Below are 13,689 nucleotides of genomic sequence, written 5' to 3' on the forward strand. Positions count from 1 at the left end.
TCCATAGGTTGGATCAGAGAGGTAGTGTTTGGTGACAGGAAGACCATCTTGACAGCCTGACATCATCACTGTGTGCAGCACAATTATCACAAAGTAACAAAATCTGACGTTTTTGTGCCCGCATTCTAGTGTCTAACTTCTTTAGCCACTGCTTCCAAATTTCCCCAGTCATCCATGAATTTGTGTTAGCCTCGTATGACACAGGAAGTCGCTTAACATTCTTGAAGCAACGGGGCTCTTTGCTCTTTCCAATGACAAGTGGTTCCAACTTCTCACTCCCATCCATATTGCAGCAAAGGAGGCTCGTGAGTTGGTCTTTCGACATTTTACTTCCTGTAGTTTCGGCTTGTTTGAATGCAAGTGTTCCATCAGGAATCGTTCGCCAGTAGAGACCGTTTTCTTCAGCATTGAAAATGTCATGAGGTGCAAACTTGTTCAAGATGGTAGGAAGAACTGAACCAACCCAATTTTCAGCACCAAAGTCATCAGTGTCTTGTTTTTCACCATGCTGTTTCTTGAATTTTATGTTGTTCCTCACCTTCCATCTTTCCAACCATCCAACAGTACCTTTGAATTCAGTTAGTCCAAGACTTTCAGCTAGCTGATTAGCTTTCTCCATAAGCAGTGGACCACTGACAGCAAACTGTCTGCTCCTGACTTGAGAAAACCACCGAAGAAGAGCATCTTCTACATCCTCAGCTTTTCCTGCCCGTTTACATTTCCGGTATGGATTTGTATTGTTTTGCCAGTCTTCCAGAAGCTGGTCTTTCTGCTTCAAGATACGTGAAATTTGACTGGGATTGACACCATATTCTTTAGCAATAGATGCTTGACTTTGTTTTCTAATTTTTTAAGAACTTCTATTCGTTCAGCCAGTGTTAAAGTCTTACAGTTGCGTGACGACGACGATGACTCCAGTGTACACTCTAACAACATTCTTTCACTTATTCTGCCTGTGTCAGTTAACCAACGAGATTTCAAATTTACCGCCCCTTTGTCCCGCGCCAGTCGGCTTCCATATTCCGTGCGTGCGCTTATGCGGAGCCTTTCCTGCAGAGGAGCGGTCTTAAACCATGCATATAAGCGAATCTTGCACATATCAGTGGTATGCTAAACCGAAGTTTGTCCCCATAGAAATTGATGGCGCCAAAAACGGGACCGAAGTACGGCATACAGTTAAACAGAGCATGCGCTTATCCGACGTGCAGTTAAATGGAGTGCACTGTATATTCTATCCTTCCCACGAACAAGTTAGGAAACTGTTGCTGTCAACTAATTATGCAGTAGATTGCACGTTTAAGCCTTTTCTTTCCCTTCTCATACCTTGAACCAACGCATGCCCGCGTTGCATGCCTAGTTGACTGCTAATGTGATTGAGAAAAGTTGCTACAGGGACCGAAAACTCTTTTCTGCACTGGTAACCTTCATAATCATGGCCTGTAGCTTCAGAGGAATGAAATCGTGTGCTATAGACATGCTTTACATCCCAAGACAAAAAGGCTTTCAAAATTGAAACTTAGCACATTTCTTTCCAAATAGAAAAATAACATTTCAAGGCACATTTTTAATGGATACGAATGAACTTGTGAGTGATAACCCTTTGTCTTGTGTTCATTTTCAGCTTTCAGCCTTGCAATCGAGATGTGTAATACCTTTTTCTTCCTTATGCACACATTGTGGGCCTGAGGTTCTAGCATGAACTTTTTTTTTTCTTCGTTTTGATTTTCTTTATTACCTTGTAAAATAATGCGGTGTCACGGAAAGGTGCGGGCAAAATGTGCTGAAAAGCCTTTGCCTTCAGGGCTTGGATCGACAGCCTGAAAACTTGCAATAGACTCAGTCTTATTACTTATTCCTTGGTATCTGCCAATGAAATTGATTCAGAAAGCTACGGCAGCGACAGAGACACTTGCTATCGGCCGTTTAATTATTTCTTAATAGCTGTTTGTATTTCATTTTATCTTGCAGTGGTTTGGAGATCTGGTGACCCCTGTGTGGTGGGAGGATGTATGGCTGAAAGAAGGATTTGCCCACTATTTTGAGTTTGTCGGCACAGACTATCTTTACCCGGGTTGGAATATGGTAAGCACATTTAAAAAAAAAAAAAAAAAAAAAAAAAAAAAAGAATGTTTGGGAAGTCCGAAAGGATTTTCTTTTCCTTCAAGTAGCACTAACACGACAGTTAGAGAATGATGAAAACGGAAACCGATGCAGCATAGGCGTAGTTTGACTGTTTCATTTGGGGGGGGGGGGCAAAGAATGGGCGGAGCATATTAGCATATCATTTGCATATATACATATGCAAATGAATATGCTAATGTGGAGGAAGGAATTGTAATTTACAGGCAAAATATCACAGATGCACATTTCAATTAATAAATTATGAATAAAATACTTTTATCTACCTTTGTTGTCTGATTATTTATTTTTTCTATTTGCTTTGGTCCCAGTGTCTTCTGTTTTATGCAGTGTCTTCTTTCCAGTAGGCTTCCCTCTGCTCCCCACCCTCCCCAGTCCCATCCATCTCTTGCTCCTTCCCTCTGCTCCCCACCCCTCCCAGTCCCAACCATCTCTTGCTCCTTCCCTCTGCTCCCCACCCCTCCCAGTCCCATCCATCTTCTGTTCCTTCCCTCTGCTCCCCACCCCTCCCAGTCCCATCCATCTTCTGTTCCTTCCCTCTGCTCACCATCCCTCCGTCCCATCCATCTTCTGTTCCTTCCCTCTGCTCACCATCCCTCCGTCCCATCCATCTTCTGTTCCTTGCCTCTGCTGTGCCTGACCTCTCCCAAACCCATCCATCTCCTGGTCCATCCCTCTGCTCCCCACCCCTCCCAGTCCCATCCATCTTCCCTCTGCTCCCCACCCCTCCCAGTTCCATCCATCTTCCTTCTACTGCCCCCCCCCCCCGCGAGGTCCAAGATGGTGACTCCGTTTACCCCCTCTCTTCCTCCCTCCCTCCGGCGCAGGCAACAGTCTTCAGCTTTTTCAGCGTTCCTGGCAGCGGTAGCGATGTACACGCTGCCTTCGGTCTGCCCCGGAAGCCTTCTCTTCAAGTTCCTGTTCCCACCGATGCGGGAACAGGAACTTGAAGAGAAGGCTTTGGGGCAGAGCCGAAGGCAGCGTGTACATCGCTACCGCTGCCAGGAACGCAGAAAAAGACTGCTGCCTGCGCCGGAGGGAGGGAGGAAGAGAGAGGGGTAGACGGACACGCTCCTCTCTGTCCGCTTGGCTTCCCTGCCCTCTCTGTCTGCGTCCTGCCTTCCTCTGACGTCAGAGGAAGGCGGGACGCAGACAGAGAGGGCAGGGAAGCCAAGCGGATGGAGAGGAGCGCGTGCCTGCATGTGGTTTTTTTTTTTTTAACTAATGGCGCGGCGGCGCCTCGTCGTCGTTTGGGGGGCATTGCCCCCCCTCGCCCCCCCAGTCTACGCCTATGCGATGCAGGCAAGTAATCGGAGGCTCAAAAAAAGCAAACCCACTAGATGTGAAATAATTTCCAAACATTTCAAAAAGATCTGCCATTTCTGCCATAATACATAGTAACACTAGCCTTTGAGCCCGTAAAAACGGGCTAGTATAGGAAGGGGGGGTTGAAGGGCCCGCCCCCGCCATCGAGTTTGCCTTTGCCGTTGCCTCCCCCCCCGAGCCGTCACCACCCACCTTCCACCCGGCCGGGCCCTCGCTCCGCTATTGAAACAGCGAGGGTCCGGGAACGCAGCACTGAGCTCTGCTGAGCTGCCGACGTCGGCCTTCCTTCTTCTCTGCCTGTCCCGCCCTCATGTGACGTAACGTCGTTGAGGGCGGGACAGAGGCAGAGAAGAAGAAGGAAGGCCGACGTCGGCAGCTTGTGCTGCGTTCCCGGACCCTCGCTGTTTCAATAGCGGAGCGAGGGCCCGACCGGGTAGAAGGTGGGTGGCGGCGGCGACTCGGGTGGGGGGAGCGTTAGACGGTGGTGACCCTCCCTCAGAAATGCGCAGTACAGACCCTCTGTGTTCCGCCCCCCGTCATCACGTATTGACGCGGGGGCGGGGCAGAGAAGGTCTCTACTGCGCATTTGCGAGTGAGTACGGTCACTCGCCATTTATATGTTTGATAGTAACATAGTAGATGACGGCAGAAAAAGACCTGCATGGTCCATCCAGTCTGCCCAAGACAAACTCATATGTGTATACCTTACCTTGAATTTGTACCTGTCCTTTTCAGGGCACAGACCGTATTTCCCGCCTCCCAGCCACCAGTCCCGCCTCCCATCACCAGCTCTGGTACAGACCGTATAAGTCTGCCCTCCCCTATCCTAGCCTCCCAACCACCACCCCCTCTTCCCCCCACCTGCTCCGCCACCCAATTTCAGCTAAGCTTCTGAGGATCCATTCCTTCTGAACAGGATTCCTTTATGCATATCCCACGCATGTTTGAACTCCGTTACCGTTTTCATCTCCACCACCTCCCGCGGGAGGGCATTCCAAGCGTCCACCGCCCTCTCTGTGAATACAACACAAATTACAAAAAAAAAAAAAAAAAATGAACCTCGCCTGCCAGTGGTATCTCCTAGTTTGATATTCAAATGACATGTAGATTGTTCCCAAAGGTTGTGCTGTAATAAGATTCATATTTTTGGAGTGTCAGGCATGCAGTGAGGGACAAGTATTCAGTAGAATGCATAGCTCTAATGATCCCTATATCAAGGAAGTTGATTTTACAGCATACACGTTTTAGAAGGGGCCAGCCACCATTTTCTCGTGTAAATAGTCACGGATGCAGCAAGTTCAGAAAGGCCTGCTACTTATACTCCATATACCTATGGCCTGCACTTAGTGGAAAGGGGTGTGTTCCGTGAATGGCTTCGTCAGGCCTTTTAAGTATATGTGTTGTCCCTTTTTTGCGATGGGAAATAATACATACACATTAAAATCTTTTCCATCGGCATTTATACCGGCTTCAATGCAGCATACCAGTCAGCTAACTGCTTGTTTGGACTGGAGTTTGGGGGACTGATGGAGGGGGAATTTGTGCGTTCCGTTCTGGTGTAAAATATCAAAACATTTGTGATTTGGAGCCTGGTTCCTTAATTAGTTCCTGTTGCATGTGCAGTTTTACAAAAATCCAGTTTGTTTGCACAATCTTATGCTTCCCCTAACTTCCCTCCCCCTATTCGCTCCATAGTCCAGCATCTTCTTGTTCCTCCCCCCCCAAGGATCACCAGTCCCCTTTATTCTCTTTCTCCTCCCTCTAGTAGTCCAGCATCCATCCCATAGATCAACATTCAGTGCCCCCCCCCCACCTGGTGGTCTAGCATCTTCCCTTCCCCTCCCCTGTCCCTTGCTGCTGCGTCAATACCCTCCAGTAGTCCAGTATCTATCCCATAGATCAACATTCAGTGCCCCACCCCCCACCTGGTGGTCTAGCATCTTCCCTTCCCCTCCCCTGTCCCTTGCTGCTGCGTCAATACCCTCCAGTAGTCCAGTATCTATCCCATAGATCAACATTCAGTGCCCCACCCCCCACCTGGTGGTCTAGCATTTTCCCTTTACCCTCCCCTGTCCCTTGCTGCTGCGTCAATACCCTCCAGTAGTCCAGCATCTATCCCATAGATCAACATTCAGTGCCCCACCCCCACCTGGTGGTCTAGCATCTTCCCTTTCCCCTCCCCTGTCCCTTGCTGCTGCGTCAATACCCTCCAGTAGTCCAGCATCTATCCCATAGATCAACATTCAGTGCCCCACCCCCCACCTGGTGGTCTAGCATCTTCCCTTTCCCCTCCCCTGTCCCTTGCTGCTGCGTCAATACCCTCCAGTAGTCCAGCATCTATCCCATAGATCAACATTCAATGCCCCACCCCCACCTGGTGGTCTAGCATCTTCCCTTTACCCTCCCCTGCCCTTTGCTGCTGCGTCAATACCCTCCAGTAGTCCAGTATCTATCCCATAGATCAACATTCAGTGCCCCACCCCCACCTGGTGGTCTAGCATCTTCCCTTTCCCCTCCCCTGTCCCTTGCTGCTGCGTCAATACCCTCCAATAGTCCAGCATCTATCCCATAGATCAACATTCAGTGCCCCACCCCCACCTGGTGGTCTAACATCTTCCCTTTACCCTCCCCTGTCTCTTGCTGCTGCGTCAATACCTGCAGGAACAATCAGGCAAGCCGGCAGCTAAATAAAAAGGGGGCATCATGGGGTCTGGGCACATGCACGCACGGCTGCTGCATCCCTGTCCACTCCATAACAGGAAGTCTGTGTTGCAGCAGGTGGGGATGTGGCTAATGCCCCATGCCCCCTTGTTGCCGGCTTGTTCCTGCTGTTCTGCCTGATACAGCAGGAGAGGACAAGGGAGGAGAATGTTGGATCAGGACATAGGACACAGGATGTTGGACTGCAGGGGGGAGGGAAAAGATGGGATTGTGGAGGGGGAGGGAAGATGCTGGACTCTACGGAGGGGGAAGAGAAGGCATGGTGAAGCTAGATTGTGAACATTATTTCAATGGCTGTTTGTAATACTCATTGATGTAATTTGGGGATTTGTGGAGTACCAGTTCAGTTAATAATAATGTGACTTAACATATGCAGATGTTCTTACATGTTTCCAAACAATAGTACAAATTAGTCACGCTAGCACAATGCATTCAGTGCTTACGTACTTTTCTGTGAAAGTGAACACCTCTGAAACATCCTTTGTGTCCACCCCGACAACATCCTTTTGCTATGTGTTTTTACAGTATTTCGCTTGCAAAGTGCAGGAGATTAAAAAATCCATTTTCCGGGCCAGAGCTGACTTTGGTGGGGAAACGATTTCTATTCCAGGTCAAAGGAGCCTCAATCTTTGAACGTTTATCCCTGAAACAATAGAAACATGTAACAAAGAGCGATATGGAAAAAAGTGCATGAGAGGCATGAATTTATTAAAACTTTGCATTTTATCCAACCACAACCGAATCACTTACCGCCAGGTTTAGTAAAGGGCATCCAAGCTTGAGCATGATCCTGAGATGCGCGCAATTGAATTGGGTAACGAGCCAATTAACAGGAATAATTGGCTGCCAGCAGTCAATGATTGGAGTTAATTTGCACTCATTTGGATTTGCGCAAAACAAGCAGAAGTATTCCCCCTAACTACAAACCACAAAGAACGTGAAACGAGAGCAAAAAGCAGGGGGGTAGACCAAATGTGTTTCCAAACAGTAGGCTTTTTTGAAAAACAGACTCGACGCAGACCTACGTTTTGGTGCCAACAGCGCCTGCCTCAGGAGTCAAACAAATTGTCTCTGTAGAAAACAGCATTTATGTACATATTACTGAGGTGGTGGAAACGAAAACGGTAACGGAATTCAAACATGCGTGGGATAAACATAAAGGAATCCTGCTCAGATGAATCCTTAGACGAGATTGGGTGGCAAAGCCGGTGGCGGGAGATGGAGATGGTGCTGGACAGACTTATATGGTCTGTGCCAGAGCCGGTGGTGGGAGGCGGGACTGGTGGTTTGGAGGCGGGGATAGTGCTGGGCAGACTTATAAGGTCTGTGCCAGAGCCGGTGGTGGGAGGCGGGTCTGGTGTGTGGGCAGACTTATACGGTCTGTGCCCTGAAAAGGACAGGTACAAATCAAGGTAAGGTATACACAAAAAGTAGCACATGTGAGTTTATCTTGTTGGGCAGACTGGATGGACCGTGCAGGTCTTTTTCTGCCATCATCTACTATGTTACTATGTTACTACATTGAATTTTGGTACTAGCTACAAATATTAATCAACAAATGTATAAGTCCCCTGATAGCAAGTAACTCTCTTGTCTGCTAGTATAATAATCTATATATGTAGAGGAAAAGACTTCAGATACGCGGTTCAAATAACGGTTAATTGGGACCCGTGAACCGAGATGCTCAGCGTTGACTCTGACGAGTATCCTCATTAGTCAGAAAAACCTCTTATTTATTAAAGTCTTGTAGTTTCGGGAGGAAACCCTTATTGCCACCCATCGAGGTGGCGGTAAGGGCTCCCGCGTTAACCCGGAGGTAACCGGGCAGTGCGTGGCACTGCCCGATTACCGCCGCGTACACTCTGATGTTACAAAAAGAAATACATTTTTGTAGCACTGGAATGACGGCGCGCTGGGGGTGGGAAGTACTGCAGGGCTGCTGCGGTAGCCCGGCGGTACTTCCTGTATAGGAAGTGGGATTACCACTGCTTAGTAAAAGGAGCCCTTGACTAGTATTTAAAGTATAGTCAAACTTTATATTAAATTGTTCTTTATTTAGCGCTTGTTAGTGAACAGGTCTCTGATTTGATGGAGTCACTGTGTTCTCCAATACCCAATTAAAATTTGTATGCACTAGCTTTTAACACTACTAAAATGAATACTTTTAGGTTACAAAACCCAAAATGAACAAATGTCAAGAAACTGCCAGTCTAGAAACGTGGTAGAAAAAAAATTTCCCATTTTGACACTAATGCAGTGGCCCCCAAACCTGGCCCTGGAGGCAGTGGCGTACCAAGGGGGGGGGGGGGGCGGTTCGCCCCGGGGTGGGGGGGTGCTGCACGCCTGTTGGCTCCGAGTCCGCTCGTTCCCTCCCTGCTGCTTCCTCTGCGCGGAACAGGTTACTTCCTGTTCCGGGGCAGAGGGAGCAGCAGCCAGGGAATGAGCGGACGCGGAGCCAATAGGCGTGCAGCACCCCCCCAGCAGGTAAAAATGCACCCGGGGGGAGGGTTGCGCTCCACCCAGGGGAGGGTGTAATTTCACCGGGGGGGGGGGGGGGGGGGCGCATCGGCGATCCACCCCGGGTGTCAACCAGCCTAGGAACACCACTGCTTGGAGGCACCCCAGCCGCTCAGGTTTTCGGGATCTCCACAATGAATATTTGTGAGAGATTTGCATGCACTGCCTCCACTGCATGCAAATCTCTCTCATGAATATTGATTGTGGATATCACAAAAACATGAGTGGCTGGGGAGCCTCCAGGACCAGGTTCGGGAACCACTGCACTAATGTTTTAATTGTTATGTATTTTTAATTGTACCTGTGCTTTATAGGTGCCTGCAGATAGCAAGGGATTTAATAGGAATCATTAACGTTCTAAGCTTTAGAGAATTCGATGCTTTTATGTAACTCTCTTTGAGTTACTGGTGCTTTGTTCGTTACCATGCTCTTAGTCAATGATGTTGTGCACACAGCAAAGATAAGGTAAAGATTCATTTTGCAGCATTGGTGCTCATGCGTTCTGCTGTAAATGTAAGATTATATCAGATTTGTAATTATGGCTCCCCGTTTTCCATTTCTAGGATTACTTCTTTCTTTCAAGAAAAAAATGCTGATTAGCGCTGCCCCATCTATCTGCTTGTCTGTCCATCTGTAGCAGGCATCAGGGCTGTTTTCTTGGGTGGATTTTGATTTAATTAAAAAAAATTTTTTTTTAGCCAACGCTGGTCTTACATTGCGAGCATGCTCAGTTTCATTAAAACGAGCGTGCACAGCGCTGAAAAGCAGGACAGGGCGCCAGCAATGCAAGACCAGCGCGGGACTGACGCCTTAGCTGGCGGGGGTTGGGGACCCCTCGCCAGCCAAACCGGGGGCCTCGGAGCCAGTTTGAGGGGGCCCAGGCCCCCGTGGCCCCCCACAGCTACGCCACTGATCTGAAGATAGGGGGAAAGAAGAGAGGAGAAGGGAATAGAATCAGAGATGGGGAAAGAAGCCTTTGTGTTACATTCTTAACTTGTTGTAGAAAGTGGCAGCCCCTCAAACCCTGGAGTGGAGGAGTGGCCTAGTGGTTAGAGTGGTGGACTTTGGTCCTGAGGAACTGAGTTCGATTCCCAGATTCCCACTTCAGGCACAGGCAGCTCCTTGTGACTCTGGGCAAGTCACTTAACCCTCCACTGCCCCATGTAAGCCGCATTGAGCCTGCCATGAGAGGGAAAGGGCAGGGTACAAATGTAACAAAAATAAAATAGATACTATTGGAGATTCTACATGGAATGTTGCTACTATTGGAGATTCTACATGGAATGTTGCTATTCCACTAGCAACATTCCATGTAGAAGGCTGCGCAGGCTTCTGTTTCTGTGAGTCTGACGTCCTGCACGTAGGACGTCAGACTCACTGAAGCAGAAGCCTGCGCGGCCACATTGGTGATCTGCAAGGGTCGACTTCTACATGGAATGTTGCTAGTGGTTAGGGTGGTGGACTTTGGTCCTGGGGAACTGAGGAACTGAGTTTGATTCCCAGTACAGGCAGCTCCTTGTGACTCTGGGCAAGTCACTTAACCCTCTATTGCCCCATGTAAGCCGCATTGAGCCTGCCATGAGTGGGAAAGCGCAGGGTACAAATGTTACAAAAATAAAGTAGATACTATTGGAGATTCTACATGGAATGTTGCTACTATTGGAGATTCTACATGGAATGCTGCTATTCCACTAGCAACATTCCATGTAGAAGGCTGCGCAGGCTTCTGTTTCTGTGAGTCTGATGTCCTGCACGTAGGACGTCAGACTCACTGAAGCAGAAGCCTGCGCGGCCACATTGGTGATCTGCAAGGGTCGACTTCTACATGGAATGTTGCTAGTGGTTAGGGTGGTGGACTTTGGTCCTGGGGAACTGAGGAACTGAGTTTGATTCCCAGTACAGGCAGCTCCTTGTGACTCTGGGCAAGTCACTTAACCCTCCATTGCCCCATGTAAGCCGCATTGAGCCTGCCATGAGTGGGAAAGCGCAGGGTACAAATGTTACAAAAATAAAATAGATACTATTGGAGATTCTACATGGAATGTTGCCACTATTGGAGATTCTACATGGAATGTTGCTATTCCACTAGCAACATTCCATGTAGAAGGCTGCGCAGGCTTCTGTTTCTGTGAGTCTGTACGTGCAGGACGTCAGACTCACAGAAGCAGAAGCCTGCGCGCCCACATTGGTGATCTGCAAGGGCCGACTTCTACATGGAATGTTGCTAGTGGAATAGCAACATTCCATGTAGAATCTCAAATAGTAGCAACAGTGGAGGAGTGGCCTAGTGGTTAGGGTGGTGGACTTTGGTCCTGGGGAACTGCGTTCGATTCCCACTTCAGGCACAGGCAGCTCCTTGTGACTCTGGCCAAGTCACTTAACCCTCCATTAGCCACATTGAGCCTGCCATGAGTGGGAAAGTGCGGGGTACAAATGTAATTAAAAAAAAAATACACAGCATTCACTTTATGTGACACTACTTTTTACCCAGAGAAAGCATGGCTATATTTATAAGTGCAACTGAAGCAAAGGACTGAGGATGACTGCAAAAATCAAAAACAAGAAAAACATTAATCACTAAAAACCCATCTGTTTAAGCAAGCCTACCCTAATGACCAAGACTAATCCTATGAACCCATCTACCCATCACATATCCAGGAGACGACGACAACGACCTAGACCACTTCTCCCACCTAATTTCCCTATGCTTATCCCATGTTCCATCCCCCTTCCACCTCCTCTACCCCTCCTCAAATGCTCACCTACCCTTGCTCATACCTCTCCGACTCCCCTCACTCTTGCCCATCTCTACCTACTTATTTCTTTTATTATTCTGATATACTTAATTTATTATTTTTCTTCATCAATACTCTGTAATCTCTGTTACTACGTAAGCCGCATTGAACCTGCTCTGAGTGGGAAAGCGCGGGGTACAAATGTAATAATTAATTAATTAATTAAAAGAAGATAATGCTTTTCTTTTCACACAGGCTGGGCTTTGATTTTTGTGCCATAATAATTTGTACCAAAGAAATTAATATAAAAATCATAAAGTTTTTGAAAAGAAAGGAAAAATAAAGAAAAAAAACAAACCAAAAGAAAACTGTAGGAAACTGGGAGCACGGCTTGCAAATGCTCCATAAAAAATTAAGCCTTCAATTACATTTTATTTCAGCCTCATGTACGCTCTGAACCAGTTCACCCAACCTTGGATGAGTTATAACTCCTTCTGTCAATCTTTATGAAAAACATATCATGAATTATAATTATAATAATTGAATTTTAATTATAAATGCAATGGGAACTGGCAGCAGCTAACAATTTTATCATGGCAAAATGTCACACAGGGTGTAACATTGCGAAAATGAATTTTATTTTGGAATTACCAAACTTGTTCATTCCTTTTCCCATGAAAGGTCCCTTTCTCCAATGTGCCCAAAGCAGTTAGGGGTAATTCTGTACTTTAGCCATCTAAAGTGAGTGTCCTAAGCGCAAATTCTGTAATGGCAATTAAGTACTTAAGTGCAGATGTAGAACACTTGCATAAGTCCACAGTTATGCCTTTGATGCTAGCTATGGCAGGGGTAAATGTAGCAGTAATGTGCATATCTGATTGATAATATTCTAAAATCTTACCCCTGGAGTCTATATATGGTGCCGAGATTTTGGTGCTGAAATTTGCTCACAGATCAAAGACCTGCGTGCAAATTAATTAGTTTACAAGCCGATTAATTGCAATTAATTCATGTTAACAATCAATTATTACAGTTAATTGACCCCCCTCCCACTCCATAAAGAGGTAAATGAAACAGTACATGTCATCCTCTTTGACAGCCTCAGATGTTATGGCCAGTCCTATTAGAGCAGCAAGCAGGTTCCTGGAATAGCCTAGTGGTCAATGCAGTGCACTGTAGAGAAGGGGACCCAGGCCCATAATCCACTCTAACTATTACACTTGCGGTGGAAAGTAGCAGCCCCTCAAAACTTACTGTAGCCACATATGGGTGACACCTGCAGCCATAAGGGCTATTGTAGTGGTGTATAGTTGGGTACAGTAGGTTTTTGCTGGGTTTTGAAGGGCTCACCATACAATATAAGAGGGTAATGGTGAGATGTGTACCTGGGACCTTTTATGTGATGTCCACTGTAGTACCCCCTAGGGTGCTCCACTGCCCTGCTGGGATGCCTGTGTGGCCAGTCTACTAGGAAAGCTGGCTCCTCCTACGTCCCCATGGCTTGATTTTGTGCAATTTTCACTTGAACATTATTTTTAAAAACTGTGCAAGAAGGTAGAAGTATTAAGCACTGGGAGAAAAAAAGTCCTTCTTACCTCGAGCAGAGGTCCCGGTTGTTGTACATTCAGCTTTTAACAGGTTTTTATACTCTCAACAACTAAAGATTGAATGACCCCTGATGCAAGTGCGGTGCACCAAAGCACAGCCCTCATCAGGTCCCTTTGGTAACCTAGTGGTGGGTGCAGTGGACTGTAGGGAAGGGGACCCAGGCCCATACTCCACTCTTAACTGGTACACGTGTGATGGAAAGTGTGAGCCCTCAAAAAGTCACCAAAACCCTACTGTACCTACACATAGATGATACCTGCAGGCATAAGGGCTATTGTAGTGATGTACAGTTGGATACAGTAGGTTCTTGGTGGGTTTTGGAGGGCTTACCATACTGTACAAGGGGGTAACAGTGAGATGTGTTTCTGGAACTTTTTATGTGAAGTCCACTGCAGTGCCCCATAGGGTGCCCCGCTGTTCTACTGGGATGTCTGTGTGCCCCCCCCCACACATCCCAATGGCATGATTTTGTGCGTTTTTCACTTGAACATCATTTAAAAAACTGTGCAAGAAAATAGAAGTACTAAGCACTGGGAGAAAAACAGTCCTTCTTACCTCGAGCAGAGGTCCCGGTTGTTGTGCATTCAGCTTTTAACAGGTTTTTATACTCTCAACAACTTAATATTGAATGACCCCTGACGCA

The 13,689-nt window shown here is 47.2% G+C and overlaps 1 protein-coding gene across 1 annotated transcript in view; it reads left to right on the plus strand.

Moving 5' to 3' along the window:
* The window catches only part of TRHDE (thyrotropin releasing hormone degrading enzyme), a 367,175-nt gene that overhangs the window by 168,109 nt on the left and 185,377 nt on the right, over positions 1-13,689 (plus strand). The window contains exon 7 of the mRNA XM_030214836.1: positions 1,969-2,082. Coding sequence (XP_030070696.1) covers positions 1,969-2,082 — 114 coding nt within the window. The remainder of the gene's footprint in view (positions 1-1,968; positions 2,083-13,689) is intronic.

This window comes from Microcaecilia unicolor, chromosome 9, assembly GCF_901765095.1.
Source record: "Microcaecilia unicolor chromosome 9, aMicUni1.1, whole genome shotgun sequence".
Lineage (NCBI taxonomy): Eukaryota > Metazoa > Chordata > Amphibia > Gymnophiona > Siphonopidae > Microcaecilia > Microcaecilia unicolor.